Source organism: Struthio camelus, chromosome 1 (genome assembly GCF_040807025.1).
Source record: "Struthio camelus isolate bStrCam1 chromosome 1, bStrCam1.hap1, whole genome shotgun sequence".
Taxonomy (NCBI): domain Eukaryota; kingdom Metazoa; phylum Chordata; class Aves; order Struthioniformes; family Struthionidae; genus Struthio; species Struthio camelus.
Window position 1 is genome coordinate 52,206,939 of NC_090942.1, and position 21,444 is coordinate 52,228,382.

The 21,444-nt window shown below is 48.8% G+C and overlaps 1 protein-coding gene across 3 annotated transcripts in view; it reads right to left on the reverse strand.

Annotated features, from left to right (window-relative positions):
- NTN4 (netrin 4) overlaps window positions 1-21,444 on the reverse strand; it is a 50,940-nt gene that overhangs the window by 4,456 nt on the left and 25,040 nt on the right. For all 3 annotated transcript variants that reach the window (XM_068938053.1, XM_068938043.1, XM_068938063.1), the window contains exons 4-9: window positions 14,005-14,131; window positions 11,791-11,979; window positions 5,653-5,866; window positions 4,847-4,959; window positions 2,963-3,031; window positions 646-816 (exon numbers count right to left, since the gene is read on the reverse strand). In XM_068938053.1, coding sequence (XP_068794154.1) covers window positions 646-816; window positions 2,963-3,031; window positions 4,847-4,959; window positions 5,653-5,866; window positions 11,791-11,979; window positions 14,005-14,131 — 883 coding nt within the window. The remainder of the gene's footprint in view (window positions 1-645; window positions 817-2,962; window positions 3,032-4,846; window positions 4,960-5,652; window positions 5,867-11,790; window positions 11,980-14,004; window positions 14,132-21,444) is intronic.

Sequence of the window (21,444 nt, forward strand, 5' to 3'; positions counted from 1 at the left end):
TCAACTGGATCTTAGTTTTGCTCTACTGAAGATAACCCTGAGTCTGCATTTCCCAGTCCCTATAGGAGACTGCACACACTACTTAACCAGCATTGATTATACTTCATTTCAGTGAAAGAAGGTGAGAAAAAACAGAGAAGCTGAAGCTTCCTTCTCTTGCTGCAGAAGGAAGAATACAGTTTCCTCTGTACCTTATAGATGCAAATTCATACTACTTCCAAAGGGACATCTTCCCTTGAGATTAGATGATAACTTCAGAACCGTAGCACGACTCAGATTAGATTTGAGTGTTTATATGGATTCAAATTAGCATCAGTTTTGAAAATATGTCATACAGTCATGGAGTGATATGCATCTACCTCCATCTGGGGATATACTGAGACTGTTAAAGTGGTAATACTGTTATTACACTTCACGAAGAGCAATTTCATTCTGAAAGTCCATAGAATGAAAAAAGTTTTTCTATACAAAATCCATATTTGACAGAGATTGCTTTTGGCATGCAAATGATGCAAAAGCCAGTAATTTAATCAACACTGTTTTTTTTTTTAAGCTCACTGGTATGAGGGGATGGAGGGGTAGGAATGACTTCTGTATAAATATGGCGGGAGCGTACTTTTCATAGAGCCAAAACTAAATACCTACCGGGATTAAGGATTGGACAAGTGCAGCCTCTGTTAGTCCAGGATTCAGGATAGAGAGTCCTCTTGCCTCGGAGAATCTTAAGCTTTGTAGATTTCAGTACCTTCTTGATCTTCACATTGACTTCTGCATGGGAGCCCTTGTCATGAGCTGATAAGATTTTCGTCTTTATCACTGGGAAGACATGAATTCAAAACCAAGAAAATGTAAACTATTTTCAATAGTTTATTTTATCTAATGTGGGTCTAGGCAAAACAGTGAGAATAACTGGTTCGTTATAGTGGAATTGGCCTAATGGTCTTTGCTGAAGAGTTGAGGGTCGACTTGGCACAGCAATAGGGTAAGTGCATAGGTCCTCCCCCATGGTTGGCAGGAAGGCCCTGGCTTAGTCTGGCCATGACCCCTGCACTTGCCAAGCAGGCAGCAGGAGACGTCCAATGACGTGATTTCCATCAGGGCCCTGTTTTCCCCTGGAGCTCAACAAAGTCTTCCGCTTCTTTAGTGCTTTCGGAAATCAAGCTGAAAGACTTGGTTTTCAGGATGGACCCTGAGGCTTTGCAAACTGTGGCCCTTGCGCACAAAGCAGCAAGGCAGGGAAGTGAATGGCTGCCCCGGCGAGTGCTCCTGCTGCGGGTCCTCCAGTTCTGCAGAACTGCCAAATCCAAAACAATGGCAGAGGCTGAGATGTTGGCATGGACTGAGGCAAACTGTGGGGACTTTTGAGCTCACAGTTACCATAGCCTTTTGGCTTCCCACATATGATGGGCTAGAAGTGGGAGACCCAGCAACTGCCGGCAATCAGCTTCCTGTGCCTCTGCGTGTTGTAGGCTCTGGGCCCAGCTCCCATGCATGGGCAACTCCCAGACTGCACTGATGCCCACAGTGCTCGGTATCATGCAAGGTGGTGCTTTATTTAGAGTGCATGCTGTGAAGCATAGGAAAGCCTTTCCTCCTACAGTATGGCCTCCTGAAGCTCATGATGAGCCCCATAATTCATCTCTCTCTCCAGTTTAGCAGACATCTTTGCGTGTTGAGTGATGAAAGGGTGGGAAGCCTGAGTGCACTTTAGATAAGATTTATGAACTTGGCATTTTTGTAACTTTTTTTTTTAAATTTCTTATCTTCTGCAAGATTAAACACAGTCACTATCGCATTCAGGAAGCAAAGCAAAGCAGAATCAGATTTTTTCCTAATATCACTAAGCCAGGGCTATATTTCAATGACTCGCGGCCCCTTGAACTTCCCTTTGTGGGTTGCTCTGCAGCCTGCAGAGGTATGGATTATCTCTCCGTGCATTTTCAACTTTAGTGCGAGACGGAACAGGTGCAAAAAACCTCTGGAAGATTATGAAGGAAGGGAGTGTTAGAAAAACATTCCTTGCTCTGCAGTGGTCCGAAGGAGCTGGTTCCCTGGCATAGACCTGGGGGGGTTTTGCAAACAAAGCTCCTAATGGCTGCCAGAGCAGCTTTCTCAGTGGAGTGTCTTGTGCAGTGATCACAGTCCCTCCTTCAGTTCAGTATAATTCAGATTTAGTGGTTTCTAAACAGTGCTTGGGGCACCTGGTCTGCAGATACAGTTTCAGCAATCCGTTTCTAATAATAGTGCTTTCAAGTCTGTCTCAGACCTAGACAGCCTCTCACGGACCCTTCCATCTCTATTTTCCTGCAATTTCCTGAGATTTCAGCACAAGGGTATTTTGCTAACGAGAGGGGTAGGTAATACAACAAGATGCTTCACTAAGCTTAACCGGGCACCACAACATCTATTTGGCATTGAAATACATTTGAAGACATTTGAAAAAGACCTATGATCTGTTTCAAGACTAAGCAGCCCACGGGTTTGCATGACTGAAGTGCTCCAGTACCTGTTACTGAGCACAGGCGGCGGTGGGACGGGATGCGCCCTCGCCACCACAGGCTCTGGACACTACCTCTGAGAGCAGCGGCTGGCACCAGGGAAAGCTTTTATGCAGCTAAACTCCCTGGAGAGCTCTGGGAGGGCAGGAAATACCAGCCAAAGCTTCACATCTGCAAATAAACCTCTACTTCTCTTTATAATTTCCCCTTGAAAATTATCTCTGAAATAGTGAAAATGAAGACAGACTACAACTGTCCTGTGAAATACCCAGTGAGCTTTGATGGGATAACTGTCTCCTCTTGTGCACTGCAGTACAAGGCTTAACCTGTGTTATACCCCTTCTTCAGCCCTCACTGATTTAAGACAGCTCAGGGGGACGAGCAGTAGCCCTGATGTTCCTCTGCTCTTATGCAGACTTGTAACTCCTTCCTTTATGCTCCATCCACCTCACCCAGCAACTCACCGTAGGTGTACTTCATTCCACAGAAGACCTTGGGATTCCCTAAAACTTGTTCTTTACATTCACATTTACCTGTGGAAAGAAAATGAAGCAAATGTCTATGTGTTGCACTTAACAGATGGGCATCTTCACCAAAAGCTTGGGAACAGACAGAGTGAAAAGATATATAATCTTTGCCTTCACCTTTAGGGAGTTAGATCAGCCTGGCTGGGGAGAAAACAGAGCGTCTGAGGGGGCCTCTTGGCCCCTCTGATGCCAGTGAGAAATTGCCAGTATTGCTCTTCTGGTGGGCTCTGTGCTCAGCTGCAGCCGCATGTTTTAGAGAGTTGGCAAATGGTCAAAATGCCCCTGTGAAGGCCTCAGGAGAGGCAGTCACCAGTGGACAGTTCTGGGGGTCTGATTCTTCTCTGATTTTCTCACCTACAATCAGTGATAACCGAGGTGAGGTCTGCCGAATTATACTCATTTGCTCTGCACCCGGGCTGCTCCCATCTTCCTACAGAGCAGCGAAACCTCACCAACTTTCTAGCTAATTCCTCACCAGTGGCAAACTCACCTTTGGGGTCAGAGCCCAAGGGCTTCCCAGTCAGGGACATGATATTCTGTATTATGGGCCTCCAGGGCTCCGTGCTACAGAGGGGTTTTAGCTGGGTTACCAGGGCTGAGCTGTCTCAGTCCCCCTCGGCTGACTTAGCAGGGTGTATTCACGCAGTCAAAACACAAGCACAGTGCAAAATGCCCTATTTTCAGATCCAGGTTGAATATACAGTCCTAGTCCAAGGGCAATTTTTTTTTTTTTACAGTCTAAAGAGAAGGAAAACAAAGGCCTTATTATTTTGCATTAGGATGTAAATAATAAGCATGACTTTCCCTGTGGTATTTTCCACACCATAATGTACCAGACAAAATTTTGAAAGGAAATATTGTAGAGGTTAAGGCAGATTAATGACTTCCATGATCTTAGAAAAAAGAATAACATGACATACTTGCTAGCATTTAAAATTAAGTTGCCCAAACAAATGACGGTGCTTTCCCTTCAATTAACTCAATTATTGTATTTTCAAGATTTTATCATACAGCTTTCTGAAAATGCAGGAAATTACACTTGCCTGCTTGTATGTAATGGTTTCGAGGGAGGACAGACATTGTCATCCATCTGCACTCACTGGCAGAGGAGCTGCACCATGGGGCCAGATTGCCTACCGACAACTACACACAGCACCTGGGGTGTCCATACTAAGAGAACAGGAGGAAAATAACTTCTCTAACTGAAACGGTACCTGAAATACGAGGCAATCTGTAATTGTTTTGTAAGCTACAACTGACGCCAAAATTGTCATGGGTATTGGAGGGAAAAAATTCTGATCTAGAAATTTCCTAATCCTCCGTCCATTAAGTGGCAAGCATCACGCTCTAAATAACGTTTTTGCGTTGTCCAACGAAACGCATTAGCTCTGGTAAATATAAAGACACATTTAAAACGTTGTGGACAAAATAAACCAAAAAGAGTCTTAAAAAACTTACCCGACAGAATTATTAAATGGTCTGATTTAAGCTTACAAAAGCCTTCAAATTCAGAGCTTGGGCCACAGATTCAGGCAGGAAATCGTTGCCTTACTGGCACCTAAACACTGGGTCCAGATGTTGAGCCTGGAACATCTGCCTAGATTTTGCCTGTCCTAATATCTGTTAACTGAATGAGCCTTAAGGGTGTTCAGGCTGGTAGGGGAAGAAGGTGGCTGAGCAGAACATAATATGGGAACGCATATTCCCTCCTGCAATTAATTGTCAAGGCATTAATCACAAATCAATGCAAAAGACTGTTTCCGTATTGGCTCCTAGCGAGAGAGCAGGGGTAGAGAAGCACGTGTGAAGCGGCGATCCTACCAGAGTGTCGCAGAGCCGAAAATCCTTGCTCATCCTCCCACCCCCAGGCTGGCTCGCTGTCATTGAGCACCGGCTGGAAAGGAGGCACTTCGTGATGCCAGTCTACGTCTGCGCTGTTGGGAGGAAAGGGGAACGGTAAGCCTTCCTCCTGACGCTGTCAGAAAACAGCACCATCTACCACTAACAAATAATCTGTTCTCCAGCTAGACCTTGCTCCACACATCTGGATTTTGTTACACACCCACAGGCAGAAGGAACAATTTTAGAAAACGAGCGGTCTGATCATTGTTAGAGTGGATTATGAATCCCATGTTTGGTTTAAAATGCACCATAGGAATTTCTACGCTATAAATACCATCGGTATAGAGAAAGGGGAAGATAGATATAAGATCCAGACAGCCGGCTATTTTTAAAAATGCGCAACCGTCACTTAAACGTGCTATAACCTGACTGTAAGTCCAGTGCCATCAACGCAAGCTGAGCTGCAACGGTGACACCGTTGAGCCTGCGCTCTCTGCTCGCCCAGACCGCCGCCAGGCTCACATTTCACCCCAGGAGGGGAAGAAACCGCACAGATTACCAAAGACGCTAGCCCCAAATACGTTCACGCCAGCACGGAGAACGACTCACCAAGACGTGCCGGCGCCCGGGGCTGCTCTGCTAGTCGTCCAAACAAAGCGCGCCCTCCGCTCCCGCTTCGCCCTAAAAACTCTGGGCGCTAACCCTAAGGACGTGTACCGCCCGCGGCGTCCGCTTGCCGCCCTGCGGACGGCGCGTTAAAGCAGGGCGAGGGCAGCCCGACTCACCCGCTGAGGCAGTCGCCGGTGAGCGGGTCGCAGCGGCGGGCGCAGTCGCAGGGCCGGCAGCCGTAGGGCCCGAAGCCCCAGTAGCCCGGGAGGCAGCGGTCGCAGCGGGGCCCCGCCACGCCGGGCTTGCAGGGGCAGTCGCCGTGGCTGGGGTCGCAGAAGGTGCGGGGGCCCAGCGGCAGCGTGGCCGAGCCCACGGGGTGGCAGGCGCAGGCTGCGGGCACAGGGAAGGAAGGCAGAGGCATCGTCAGGGCGGCGCGGCGGGCCGCGGTCCGCTACGCCGGCGCGTGCCCGGCTTCGGGGCGGGCGCGTCAGAGTAGCTGCGGCGGTAGGGACCCCGGGGGGCTTCATTGCAAAAAGGGATCGGAAGGTAACTGCTCCGCAAAGCAATGGCGACTCTCCTGCCACCAGGAGGTTAAAACCCACCAACCAACCAAACGCCCTCAGAACGGTCATTTTGATTAAAACGAAGGCTGGCCTAAGCCTGCCTTCGATTTCTTTCTTTGCTTTTAAAGCCATCGCTTCCAAGCATGAAAGAAAGACTGACTGCACCAACGGTGCAGTATGTACTCCGGGGCACGGGTGGGCAGAGCGCGTGTCAGCGGCGGGAGCTGCAGCCATCTGCGGCTATTCCCGCCCGACGATGGGATGCTCTTTTGGCCTCGCTCGACCCCTCGCAGCTGAACGGTGAACCGGAAGAGCATCGGGACGTGGTGGGAGAAACGGCCGCTCTCACCGATCAGAAAGGATGCCCAGGAAAAGGGGTCTGAAGTTTTCCATTTGCCCATTTAAAGCAAACAAAGGACTACGCCCCTGGGATACTCTAACAACACCGTACTTTCCTAAATAGTTCGATTTCTGGGATCTGGTTGACGGAAAAAATAAAAATTTCCCTGGAATACGTTTGCCTAAGTTCCCATTTACTGGAAACGAGATTTCCTGTGAAATATTTGTTTGGAAGGAAAATTGTCACCCAGTTCTGATCCAAATATTTTTATTCTGCAACTGCGAAGGCAATAGGAAGAAAAGCCACTGCATGTAGCGCAGCTATGCTTTGTCTTAAAATACTTACCGCTGCGCACATGTACTTAAATCTGCTCTGATGACATTTTTGTGGTTTCAGGGATTTGACATACCTGAACTGTAGCGTTAAAATATTAAAGGATGAATTAATATTGGCAGTCAGCTTACAGAGGAGACTGTGATTCCAAAATCTTTGTCAAAGTAATCCCCACATTTTCCCCACCCTTTCCATTCCCCCCCTAAATATAATTATATAAAATTAAAAGATTAGAAAGCCTCTCCACAAACTGCATAGCTAGCTGCAGGCAGTGAACTCCAGCACCTCTAATAGCATAGTTTTCAACAGCGCTCTCTGAGACTTGCATACCTTTCTCCTGAAGTCTGTGAAGTGGTTTACACCTGACACACGTATCCGAATGCTCTATTTTCCTACTAGGTGCAGTGGATATTTATGGCATTCCTCAGCCCCTCCAGGGGAAATATCAAGCACTTAACGCTCTTCTGTTCTCCTGCAGCCACTGAGCTAAACCCACCAGCCAGCGATACAGACTCGATGCGCTTCAGCTGCGTTTCACTCCCGAGTCTGTTGGAAGCCAGTGCAGTTTTTCACATTTCAGTCAATGCTTTCTCATATTTATTTATTTTTTGCCTAATGGGAAATTTAATGGTGATGGCCGCACCATGATGAGGAAAGAAAATTAAACTTACAAAGGCCATCGTGAAGAGCACAACATCAGACTCATAAGGGACCGAAGGCAACTAAAAATGAGAATGTAGCTGGTTGTATTTTTCAGCTAAAGTTGTAAAGAGATGCCTTTCTAAAGGTTTTTCTTTTCTTTATGTGCTCTTCCCTCTTCATCACTTCTGCATGAATTTGTTCTGAGATTTGGAAAGAGTTCCTCCCTGAAGAAACCTCAAAGCACTCTAGAAACTGCCACACGTGTGAAATAGCAGCTCCTGGCTATGAAAGAATTTTGAGTTGAAATTCAGAATTTTGCCTTATTTGTCTGGAGTGCGGTTGACTTAAGAGAGGCTTTAAAATGAGCTAAAGTAGCCGGTAGAGGCAAGGCTGTTTTGCAGCTGGGCCAGTGGAGGAAGGAGTGCTAGTCGAGGTGTCGATGAATTAAAGCTGTCTTGTATCTTGGGGTGGAGCCCTAGCCACTGTATGACACTAACTGGCATTAATCTGGATACCAGCGGTGGTAGATCTATAATATGGTAAATATTTGTGATGTGCTGTGGTGGAAACATGCTGAGCCATACAGAGAAACAAAGTGCACCCTGTCACTATACACCGTGCACAGAAACGATACTCTAGAGCTCAAAAGTGAATGTATTATACAAGCTATAACGGAGCTGCATGACAATAGGGCCAAGTGCCTCTGTACGCGGGCAGGAAGAAGATGGTAAAGGTCAGACAATGTGAAATCTGGTGCCTGCAGTTACTGCTATCTTACAGTCTGCCGCATTTAGAGTTGATTTTAGAGCATGTTTTCCTCCTTTCGCCCAATCTGCAACTCACTGTAGTGCCTGTAGTATGAGATGCAATCCCAAGGAGGTTGGGAAAAACAGCAGATAAAGCATCTACAGATGATTTTTGGCTGGTACATCACAGAGGATGCCCTCGTGAAGAGAGTGGGACTCAGCGTGAGGTGTGAGGACGACCCTCTTGGAGGGTTTCCCAAACACTGGGGCACCAAAACTGAGGAAGCTGCAGGGAGAGAAGGGCCACCTAGGCCAAGCCCCTTGGTAGGTCCATTAGCCTGTGCCCAAGAGAAAACTTCCAAAAGCTTAATCATTATTTTTTTCTTTAGACTCATGAGTAACGTTATTAACATGCCATTTTACATCACTGTACTCTATAGCAATATTCTGTATGCAACTTCTATGCACATATGAAGGAATAACTGTGCCTGCTTTGGATGTACTGATTAGGAGTGAAATCCAGGGAATGGGATGCCAGAGGGGCTGAATTTCACCCCTTGGACTGGTGATACCACTGTGGTTTCCTGAGCTGTCAGTTAACCTTTGGAAATGACAAATATATACCATAAAAAACTTACAGTTTAAAAGCAAAAATAAACTCAGCAATTATGAAACCTGATTTATTGTCTGCAATTACACTGCAGCTGAGACTTAAAAATTCAGAAGGGATGTAAAGAAAAGGACCAATAGGTATGGCGGGGGGAAAGAGTAATCAGATTGCTGTTTCAAATGGTAAATGTCTCGTTTTATCTGGTACACACCTACTCCTGAGCAAATATTATACACTCTTTGCCTGAAAGAATCTTTAAAGTATCCTTAAAGATTATGGCTTAACAACTCTTCTATTTACTTTGACCTTGGTATTTTTAAATTTTCATTGCTACTCTACAGTTGAGCAATAACGGTGACTCGAGCCAGAAGTAAGTAGGCAGTTCTGTGGCTTTCCCTGACAAAATAACATGGCATCACACACGTCCCTTGTTATTGCAAACCATGACACAGTCCTTGGAAATGTTCCAGGCGTAGACTGTAATCAGTCTTATATAATTTAATTTAAAAGGCATTAGTCATTTGCTGTTCAGTTGGAGCTTTGTCAAATAGCACTAACCTGCTATGAGGAACAGAGTCCGGAAAATCCTGGAGTATGAGCAAAAACGTCTCTTGTCTACAGCTCTGCAAGTTGCCTCGCTTGGTTTCTCCACCAGTGGCAGAAAGGGCAGCTTATAAGGCCAGAAAGGGCTTGTGGAAAACGCGCAGGCCGTTTATTAATACATTAATACAGGGCTTATTAATACCTTATGGCCCACAAAGAGACTGGATAATTACATGTAAAAACAATGGAAACAAAATTATGGTCTTTATGTCAGACACGTGGCACTTTGAAAACAAAAAAAAGGTGTGGAAAGGAGAATGCCATGGCTCAGTGATTTAGAAACGAATGCAGAAAACAGATAACTTTACACCAGTATTTACGTCCACCGTTACGTCAATGAAAGCATCCATTAATCATCTCATCTCCACTGCTTCCTCCTGCCAGTAAAGGCTGGGATAAACTTTTTAATCAAGTCTCTTGAGATTTGGCTAACCTATAGCTAATGATGTGATGTAAGGCCCGATTGAACTAGCACTGGTTTAACTTGGGCGCACACACCCTGTTGGCTGCCTTCCCTCTGAGACGGTGACTGTTTTGCAGCAATACATCCCAGTAGCTCTGTCGGTGTCTGGTTTTGCAAGGAAGGTGACTCTGTGCTGGATCCCAACACAGGAGAGGCAGCACGACTCCCCTTAGGACCCTCCAGACATCTGCAGGGTTGGCATAGGAAGTTTTGGCACCAGGAAAACGGTACGGCACTCCTTGTAAACCTTCATTTCCTCAATGGGCTGTGTGGGTAGGAGACATTGGCCACTCCTCCCACCCCCAAGGTGAAGGATGCTATTTTTCGGTGTCTGGAAGACCACATCCAAATCAGTGGCAATATTTAATTTGCCTTCAATGGCCTGGAGAAAGTATGTGCCCATCTCTGACATGAGCTGTCACGTCAAAATCAATAGGAATTAAAATCCTAGTGAAGGCAGCACGGCCACAGTAAAAGCACATATCAGCACTTGAGCATCCGAGGTAGAGTTTATTTCAATTTTTTATCCTGTGCTATCTACCAGAAGTCAACTAATCCAATGTGGGGTCTTTTTTTTTTTTTTTAAATCAGCAAGGCTGAATTCGTGGGAGTTAGAAAAAGCCCCCCAAACCTCTCTAAAACAAAATGCTCTTCTATAAATTCGGGCAATAATTATGGAGGGAAAGTATCTGATATTTCAGATAAGGAGATTTGGGACTTCAGCATACACAAGTAGGTAAAGGGACTTTGAAAAGTAATTAAAGTAACTGTATAAAAATCAAATTTGTGTACATACTACAGCAGTGAACAAATTATTTACACAAGTAATGGAAAACTGTGGTCAATTCTGTTTCCATGCAGAGAGTCAGGTTTGTAAAATATGCAGTTCAGATGCTACCGCTCATCTTTTGCATGAGTGAAAGGTCAGGAAGAGAAAGATTTCTCTGACGTGTTGGCTGTGCCTCAGAAAGCCTCAGGAGGATAATCCGCAGAGCGGGAGCCGGATAAAAGAGGTAGTTCCCGCCGCAGTCCCGAGACGAAAGTGAAACCGCACGTGTGATCCAAGCCCAGAGCTCAGCTCCCCGGCATCAGAAGGAGCTGCCAGCTTCTCCTTGTTTAAACCAGGTTTAGTCTTTTGGAAGAGGATTATATGCTCAGTTTCCCCTCGAATGACATAAACAAAACAGGGTGTGAATGGGATTTTTTTTTCTGCCACTGGTGAAGATTCTGCTCCAGATTGGGTCAGTCCGAAAAAATCCAGTGAGTCAGTTGGGTGGCCATATGCTGCATAGCAGCGAGTATGACGGGCCCCTATATTTAGCTCCCCCATGTAATGTGCTCAGGGTGGTTCGGGGATCTGGAGTCCCCTACGATGAGTCACCATGGCTCACACAGGTCCCTGGAGAGCTTTGCTCTTGGATCGCTGCTTTTGCTTGGGAAATATTTAATTTCACATGTGGCCGAATCATTCCCTCTGGCCTAGCCTCCCTGGTGTCACGCTTTCTGGAATATCACTTAGCTGGTGTTCCCGTTTCTCCCTCCACATCCACCTGCCGCTGCGAACACATGCTGGTGGGCGATGCTATTTATCAACTGCACCCCTCTTGGCCGAGGCACCCTGCTTCTGGGGTCTCAGCCATCACCAAACAAGGACACACGCAGATGGATTTTGCTTTCCAAAAATAGCTGGACAACATCAATGCATCATCTCTCTTCCCCCACTCCAAAGCTACAGGGATCCTCAGGAGAGATTTGTCAGCAGCCGCTGCAGGCTTTCATCCCGCAGACCATGCCATTGCCTTTTGCAAACAGCATCAATAAGGGAATTCAGTCAATATATTGCTGAGAGCTCCCTGTCCTTTGCTGAAGCAATAAGATTGCTCCGAGCTGGAGCAGAAAGGTCTCACCTTTCAATCTGATACCCTTCTATTCAACTAGAATTTATTTAACCAGTTCATTTAGTACCCGTTATTTATTTAACTAGCCTATTACTAGTAAAAGGATGCTGACTTACGTTTGCAGGCATCCGGGGCAGAGAAAGGCTTTCTAAGGTCTCGGTAGAAACCTGGCTTGCAGCGCTGGCAGTGCTGCCCTTCAGTGTTGTGTTGACAGTTGTCACAGACGCCGCCACTGCGATTCCCTGATGCCAGCCACGCATCCATGTCAAAATGACAAGTGTCGGCATGCCCATTACACTTGCATGCTGCAACGAAGCCAAAGAGAACATAAAGACTTACTGAAGCAGTGCAAGATGTTGGTTTATATGAAGGATAAATGGAAATCCAAGCCACATTTTGGAATGGCGGACCTGACTTATGGACATGTTACTGATTCAAATGTCTGAGGTATCTTGACATTTTCATCCACGTTTCCCACCCTCCAGGAGTGACATTTAAGAAAAGTTAGTTTTTCTTTTATTGGCTTATTTTCACTTCTGAAAAACAAAAATATTTCTACACCATGCTTCATACTCCAGTAACTCATTTCTGATGTGGCAAAATAAAAGTGTAAGAGATTATGCAAGGGTTCATCTCAATTATCTGCACCACTGCGCCTGTGCAGAGAACGGGTTACCTCCGAGGCCCTGGAGACATCGAGGTCTCAAAAGTCACTGTGGTGGCCAGGTGAGTACCATGGCCCTCAGGCTGAGCCGCCGGAGCTTGGAGGAAAACGTGTCCGTACACAAGCAGCTGCTGGCCTGACAGCGAGAGGTACGGCTTGGCAGCTAAAGGCAGCTCAAGGGCAAGAGGCAGGGCCTGCGTCTGCTCGACTTAGACTAAACCGATCTGTAAAGCATACCCTGGATTTGGATGAAACAGCAATTTAATATTACTGCACCACGTACAAACTGCAGGCTGCCGAGCTCTCCATCCGGCAGCAGCTTCAGGCAGCCGCAGCGCCAGCACGCGGACCCGTGCCCTGGCCTCCCTCTGCCACCCCCACCACCACTCGCGTGGGACGAGGCAGAGGGAGACCTCCGACTTGCTTCGCTCCCCCGCTAGTGAACGGCCGCGTCGCTCAGGGCGGTGGCAGCGCAGGTGCTGCCGGGATGCTCCTTGCACCCCATGGAGGGAAAAGGCGCTTCGAGGGTGGGCATCTCCCCTTTGCAGCACAGGCGGAGGAGGAAGTCTAGATGCCTACGCTCCTACGAGCTAGTGAGATACATTGCACCCCCTGTGCGTCATGTATTGCCAGTGGATGTGCAGATTTGCTGTCACTCCCTTGAGGAACATCCATACTGAAGACAGAAAGGCCAATGCTAGCTTAAGTGCTGGTAGCAAGATACCCACGGCAGAAAAGTGCTCAGCGTGCCTGCAAACCTTCCCCCGGTGATGCAGCAAACCCTCAGGAGCACAGCGCTGCCCTGGTTGGGTTGCAGCCACTGCCAAAACCCCGCAGCCTGCCCTCACGCCGGAGCAGCGCCCTGCAGCACCGCAGAGGTTATCCTCCTGCCTGCAGACAGCCCAGGGCTCTTCCTGACGCTGGAGCGACCTGCTCAGTCAGCTCGGCCCCAGCGCCCAGGGGACGAGAGGAGCCCACATCTGACGGCCACCGAAAGGCCAGACCTCCTGCAAACGTATTTGTCAGCGCTGCCCATGGTGAGGACGACAAGGTGGGTGAACCGAGAGACCCGGCAGGACGGCAAACAGCCGGCATGGGGATTTCTAAACTCTCCGTTCCAGTTTGGACGGCTGCTCACATAGCTGAACATTGTAAATCTTAGCAGCACAGCAAAATAAGCAAATCCCCAGCACGCCTGCAGCTTCACCAGCTACTCTTGGCTCTGGCTGGCTGGACTCCAGAGTGGAAAAGGCCCAGAAGAGAAGGTGCACACGCTCCTTATCTACAGCTGCATCCCTACCCCCCACCGCCGCCCCCGCCATCTCCACATCACCGCGGTGAGCTGCAGCCTGCCAGGGACAGAAGACCACATCTCGAGGGGATGTGCTTGGATCCCACAGAAAGGCCAAATAAACAGATAGCACGCTCTCGGGAGAATTTCCAAGTGAGCCGCTTGGCAAACAGGGCCGTCCCCACTGTGCAAACACGCGGTGGGCGTTGGGCAGGAATGTGGCATTGGGTCTCCACTTGCTAAGGTATTTCACCAACAGCTGCCTGCCACCTGAATATTTGCTGTCTCTTGGCAACAAAAGGGAAAGGTGTGCAAGGAGGAAGAGTTTCACCCCTGCAGCTGCTCTGGAGACGCTTTTTCCAGCTGGCTACTTACACTGACACTCTTTGGGGGCTCCGGTTTTGCCGTCTGCAGCCTGCCAAGGCTGGTCATTGTAGAGCGGAGCACAGTGCTGGCAATGGGATCCCGCTGTGTTGTGCTTGCACATGCATTTGCCGTGGACCTAGTAAGGGGAAACAGAGCAAGGATCACTCACAGCAAAGCCTGAGGAGTCTCTGGGGCATGAGCAATGCCCAGGTACAGGAGGTACTGTGATAGCCAAATACGATTAAAAAAACTATCAGGAAGGCTAGCATAATGCCTCTCTTGCTGTCTGCTTCAGTCAAAAGCAAAAATTCCTGTAGCTGTAATTTCAAATAGATGTCTATGTGTGGGTATGCATGCCATAGCATTGTGTAATCACACTTTTTTTTTTTGAGACCTCAAAAGCATCTTTCTTTAGCCAAGAGGTTCCAGCTACGGCATGAATTTCCAGGAGAGATTACAAGAAGCCAAGACCCACCTCCCTCCTTGGTTAAAACCCTTTCTCTAATTCTCCCTCCCCAGCCCCAGGACAGCTTTGCACCACGGCAGGAACGGCACGCGCAGCCTCGGCACCCCGTGCTGTGTGCCCAGCCATTACCCACGTAAATGCGTACAAGAGTAAAGAATTTAAAAAGCCTGAGACACACATACGTACTCATCCTAGGCGGAGGTTTGGCACCACACAGAAGAAGAACAAGGGAGGGCAGAAAGACCATGAGGGCCCTATAGGCAGGGATCCTGGTGCCGGGCAGGTAATTTAACAGCTAGTGCAAGGGGGCTAACTAGCGATGGCAAGCCAGCATAGCTGGCATTAATCCCGCCGTCGGCAAGCGCGAGGGAAGGAGGACGTAGCCGGCGGGCAAGGGCATCCTGGCGGTCCCTAGCTGCTGCGAGATCAAGACCTGACGCAACTCGGTGCGCCTCAGCCCGGAGCAGAGGGCGCGAGCCGGCTTGGCCGCGCAGCCAGGGCGATCTTCTCACCCACGGGGCCACCGTGTCGCTATAACCAGCTGGTCCTATTTCAGCACGGCGCAACCGGCACCAGCTTCTGCGTCAACCCGCCCAGAAGCGTTTCCTTTTGCCGCCCAGTTTTGCTGGAGAGGGAGGATCTCCAGCGCCCCGAGCCGCTCCAGACGCCTGAGCCGGGGCCAAGCTCGGGGCGCAGCTCAGCGCCCCTGCGTGCCCTTGCACCAGCGACGTGCAAAGCGGTGGTGGAAAAAAGCCAAAAAAACCCCCAACACCCCGCTGAGCCGGGGAGCCGGGCAGGCGCCAGGTGCTCGGGCTGTGGGGAGGGACACGCGGCAGTCAGGGCGCCCGGTGAGGCCAGCCGGGCGGCGGGATGTGCCCCGGCTGCTGCTACGCGACCCTGCTCGCCGCTCCGTTTTATCTGCTGTTTCTCAGGCTTTGCCTAAACGCGCGGCTCGCCGCTGAGACCTGCCGCGAGGAAGGTTGCTGTGAGAGAGCCGAGCAGCGAAGGGAGCAGAAAAGGACCTTGAGCACGTTGTCAGCAGCTCCCGCTGGTTGCGTAGCTGCACACGCACAGGCACCACGCGCTCTTGACTAGCGGCGATGCTTTTCTTTTTCTTTTTCTTTTTTCCTTTTTTTAATGAAACGGATTTTGGCTGCTATCTCACAGGCGTCAGGAGTAACTGGTACGGAGAAAACTTTAAAACTGACCTCCGAAGTCCTTGCAAGACTTTCCAGCAGCAACGCAAACAGCAAAATCATTCAAAAGCTTTTCAAGTGATCCTTTCCTGCCCTGTTCACACGCCCGGATCATTAAAGCAGGCCCAAGTAAAACGCAGCACAGCAGGCCGGCTGGCTCGGCAGTGAGCAGACAGAGGTGCAACCCGACAGAACGCCAGAAGCATCTAAGCTAAAGATGCAAATATTATGATAACATTGTTTTCTGCTCTATTTTGGCGTCCCTGTGGATATCAGTTGGTCTCTCTGGCTTATCATACTGTATGCTTCCATGTGTGCTAACTTGGGAAAGGAACAACAAGAAAACACAGAAAGCACATCAGTTTTGCGGCTGGAATCTTTAGTTCTCAAAGCGTGTCTCATACTTGCATTTTTTCTGTCAGGCCACTTCCAAAGCGTTTTTTTTTTTTTTTTTCTCAAACCCTCACGTCCCTCGCTTTCCTACACGTGCACCCTTCAGTAAAACTGGCCTTTCTTTCATATCTTCCTTAGGCAAAGTCCACAAACAAACAAATGTTATAGAGCTACTTGATACACACTTCAAAAGCATCCAGCCGCACGGAAAACTAAGTCCGCCAAACCCGTGTGGGTCCCGTGGCCATCTGCTTGTGCTTTTGACGGAACCCCTAACCCTTTAATGCTGTTTTTTATAGGACTTCTTTGTAAACCCTTTGGCTGCTGAGCTGCTCAAGAGCCTGAACCATGTCTGGGCCCAGCAAAATCCTTCAGCTCGTTCCTCCCCCGACTGCCAGAGCCGCTGCAGCAGACGGACCCACCAGCCTGGGACGTGCCTTCAGGCGACCTGCAGGCGACCGAGCGAGCAGGGTGGGTAAAGACGCAGCTGTAGCCACAACCAGATGGTCCTTCAGCACTTGGGCAGTCCCGGTACCCCAGCGAGAGGGACGTGGGAGAGGACTCGCAGACAGCGGCGCGGCGCCGGGAGGCCGGGATGGCTTGCTGCGGGGACACGACCGCCGCCGGCAGGGCGATGGACGGGCGCCGGGGGAAGCGCCTTCCCCGCTCCGCGCCTCCTTCGCGCCCGCTGCTGTCGGTTCGCAAGCCGCCGAGGCAGAGCGGCGCGTAACGCTCCCGGCGCTGATCCGCGGTCGCCGCGCGGTTCTCCTGGGGGGCACGGAAACGCGCTGCCTCGCTCAAAAGCTTTAAAAAAACCCCCAGAAAACAGCGATTCTGGCTTCTCCGTAACTGCCGGTGTCGGACGAGCGCTGAGGTACCCCAGTGCAGGTTCGCCATCGGATTAAGGAGAGCCGGCAAGTTGCCGGTGCCGAGCACCCCCCCTTCGCCTGACGGTACTGCAGCCTCGCGCCAGGAGGAGCCTCGCTTTGCTGGCAGCGCTGCGTGGTCTAAGTGAGCCCCGTTTCTCCGGGGCCTGCGGGTCCCGGGTGGTGAGAGCAGGTCGTTCCCGTGCCAGCGGGAAAGTCGAGCCGCTGCACGCGAGGAGCTGCTACCGGCCAGGACGGAAATGCTGCCGGCACCGAGCAGGGGGGGGGCTCTCGCGAAATCCTTCGGCCCTTGAAACCACGAAGAGGCAGAAGGGATGAGCGAGTGGGGGGAAAAAAAAGGAAAAGAAAAAGGGAGGTGGGAAAAAGGAGAGAGAACGGGGAATGGCTGTTCTGGCTATGTCGCTTGATGCTCGTGGGTATCTCGCGCTGCAGAAGAGGCAGGACCCGACTCGCCCCCCGGCGCCCCAGCTTCCCCTGGCCCTGTCCCCCGGGTTGGACACCGTAAACGAGACCACGTACTCGTAGGCAGGGAGAAGCAAAAGCCTAGACACATCCGCTCCCTTTCTACATCCCAGATTGTGGTCCTGGCTGTGACTTTGCCCTCTGGCTAAAACGCCGCCCCCTACCCGTCCCCGTGGCGTTAAGGGCAGCGGGAGCTTAAAACACGCTGGCTCCCCGGGGGCAGCCGCTCGCCTGCAGCCAGCACGCGGCGGCCGGCCCTCTCCTTACGCAGCGGAGGGAAAGCGGCCAGCCGGCCCCACCGCCCGCAGCAAAATCACCCGACGGACGCCGGGAAAAACCGAGCAGCCCGGGGCCCGAGCGCTGAAGTAGCTCCTCCGCACACGCCTGGTAGGAGGAAGCAAGCAGCTGCCCCAGAGACTTCAGAGACGATAAACGAGCTGAAGAGCTGAATGGACGGGAGGGAAAGGGGCTCTTTAATAACGTGCTCCACGTTGTAACTGCTTAGTTAATATCATCTTTCTCCTGTTCCTTTTTTTCCAGAAATGTAATGATAAGTCCGACCTAAGTACTTCAAAAACCTTGCCTCCGGCTCACGTATTTTTTCTCTCTCAATAGCATTATAACCATTACCTCCCCCAACAGCTCTGCTTCAAAAATCTCTCCAGCCCAGCTTTATCCCATTGAAGAAAACCTCTTTCTTCTTCTGCATAATTCCAGTATGACAGAAAAGATTTTTCCATAGCGGAAACAACAAAAGAACTAAATATTTGCAAGCCCTTTCTTGTAGCCCGTAAGCAGGTAGGGATTTCTTTTTATTAGAAAGAAATACTGTGGCAGCTAAAAATAGGAGATAGAAAGGACAAGAAGAAGTAGTAGAAGGAAAAGGGAAGCAGTGGCATGCAAAAAGCAGCTAGCAGACGGTCTGCGCTTGGGAGAAACTCGTGATGGGAAGAGCTGTACACGGCCAGATGCAAGGCTGCGGCGCCCTGTGAACGGCGCGTTACGCTGCAGAGCAGCTGGGAAGCTGGGGCTGAGAAACCCAGCCGAAAAATAGGGACTGCCGCTCTGCTAGGGCCCAGGGCAGAGATGGGAAACGTAAACCCGGCCCCGGCGATTTCTCCAGTAGCTCTTGCATCTTTCTGAAGGTAGAATTTGACCCGCAGGTATTGACAATGGAAAGATCACTTTTCCCCTCCCTTTTCATTCTCCTCAATCTACATTTAACTATAAGGCGTATCCATTTGGGGTCATTATGGAGCATTGCTAAGTACACAAACACAATTCCCAGTCTGTCTCACTGCCTTAACCATTCACACGGCTCTTGACTCATTTAAGCAGAAAATCCTTTTTCATACCATTTTTCATTTTGTCAGGGGGTCTTTACATCCCGGTTCACTTTCACACTGTTTCCCTTCTTAGCTTGACAGCCCAGTCGCAACGTTAGTCATTAGAGGACATAATGCAAACAGTGTTACAAAAGTTGACTTGTGTAAGATAAACGAGCGACCGACTTCTATATACAAAGACAGTTGCTAGGGCATGCTTCCTTCCATAGCCTTTTGTTGCTGAATTATTACCTTCCAATGCTTCCTTTCAGATTGCAAGTATATGTGTTTTCTTGGTTAAATCTTATAAAATACTCTCTCCCCTGTTTATCATGTTCCAAAATGTAGCGTAGTGAGAAAGAAATTCTGTATTGAAAAAGAAATGCATTCAGTCACCTGTTTCATATTACAAGAACTCACTCATTTATATAGAGAGTCCAACACAAATGCACAGTAAAAGGAAGTCACTGTCCCAAAGACCTTATGGTCTAACTAGATAGACTAAATAGCGGGGAGGGGCAATTGTTTTCGGTAGACTTTCCCGGAACTGCTAAAATTGTATTTTTTCTATTTTTCTTTCCTTTCTTGGAAAATGGGCATGATAACAGCCCAAAGGAAAATCATGTCATTCATGCTGAGTCTCTAATGATAGCTTTTAAATGATCTTGCACTCAGACCACTGGACCAATTTTAGAAATTATGATTACTGGCAGTTGTTAATATGTAGTAAGGTATTCTTTCCCTAAGTACTAGGCAACCAAATTTATGCATGAGAAAACTCTCATCTCCTATCTTGTTCTTATGAAAGAATACAAAGTTTTGTTGTTTCTGGGTGTGGGGGATATCTTTTTTTTTCATTCCTGGTACAATAGGCATCTTGTCAGTCACTCTGGAGAAGACCTTCCGCATCTTTTGATGTCATTTAGCACGATAACAATTTATAACAGCCATTGAGTCAGCCATGTGGGAAAGGGGAGGAATATTCACACTGCCTAGCAAGACAGATGTTTTTTCTTCTATAAGTTGTAGCTCCCTATTTCCTCAGAGCAAAGATAAAATGACTGTATCATATAATTAAAACTGTCATTGATGAAAAAGAGAACAAGAGAAAGAACAAAACCAGGTAGTTAACTTGTTCTCACTCCCTGTGCGAGGCAGGTAAAAGATGTGCAGAACAGGGCAGTAAGGGTGCTTTAGCTGGTAAAGGCCTGGGCATGCACTGCAAGACTGAACGGCTGGAGGTACTGCCTGCGCTAGGGATCAGCCTGAGAAAAGTCTTCTGACAGCCCCCGAGGATCAGGAGGGATCTCCCGTATCCATGAAGCCATTTCTCTGCTTGCACTGGTGTTTCGCCATTTAACCCCGCTCACAAACTGATTCAGCTGCTTTGCGTGGTATGGTGTGAGGTGTGTTTGTTCTTGCACACTTTTTTTCCGGGCATGCATTGGGCTGTTGAGATTTGGGGAGTGACCCTTTGCATAACTGGCTTGGGAGGAAGGGGGAAGAGTAGTTGTATCGCCCTGACAGTTTTGTTCTGCACACAAATATTTAACCAGGCCCTGTCAGTACTATACTACCCACATGCAGCACCCTGGCCATCGCTGGAAGGTAGCCACGTCCTCTTTGCAGGCTTCCTCTGCAGCTCGTGAAGAGAGAAATCCCAATATCATGGGAGGAACCCTTGCAGCAGCAGCAGCTGATGTCCCAAGCTGAATAGGGCTTGCTGGCCCCATGGTTCATTTGTCCTGCACCAAATCCCCATCCAGGTGGCAGCCACCAGCTTCCACCGATCTGCGCTCGGCTTTGCCGAACCATCTCTCCCTGGCTGCCAAGTGAGATGACTGAAATACTTCAGCGTGCTTTGCGAGGTCTGTCTGAGACCTGATAGCTACTGCCAGGGCTACCAGGACACCCCTGCTTACTCCCCAGATCAGCCAAACAACTAAACAAATGTACCACATCTAGTTCTTTCACTAGCCAAGTAGGAACTGAAAACAAGCCTGTAGCTAGGATTTTGCCTCTGGGCTGAGACCAAGTAGGGGTTGAAGGAAACTTGCACACACTTTTTTGGAAAAGTTTTTTTTTGGAAGGTTCTGCAACGTTTTGAAATATGATGCTATCTCCCTAAGGAGAAGGGAGAAGGGAGAAGGGAGAAGGATACTCCCTTTGGCAGTATCCTTCAGGAGCATGCCAGTCAAAACAAGCACAAAAACTGTGTCCAATTTTATAATAATATAATAATACAGCAAAATGTAAGTGTCAGCTTTTGCTGCCCTTGATTTTACAATGAGGGTTCTGCTATAACCCCCTATAGATATAGATACCTTAAAATTAACACTTAAGACTGAAGTCCTCATATCAAACCAGAACCATCGACCACAATTCTTCAGAATTATCTTTTAAGTAGACGACTTTTTCAGGGGAAACTTGCAGAAATGCTCCCTCTCTGAAAAGTTCCTGTCTTCTCAGAATTTTCTTTGACTTCTCCTAGTTCCCACCATCTTCTGCCCCTTTTCTGCTCTTTTGCACACACCTATGTTTTGATATCTTCTTGGAAATAAAAAAAACATGATAATGGAAGAGGAAACATCACTTCCCTGACCCTACAGCAGGGCCCTGTTGCGAACCTTGGGGCTACATGACCTTTACGCTGGCTGATCCCTTACAGGTTACACAGAGAAAGCTCTGAGACACAGCAACATGAGTTAACTTCACCGCAG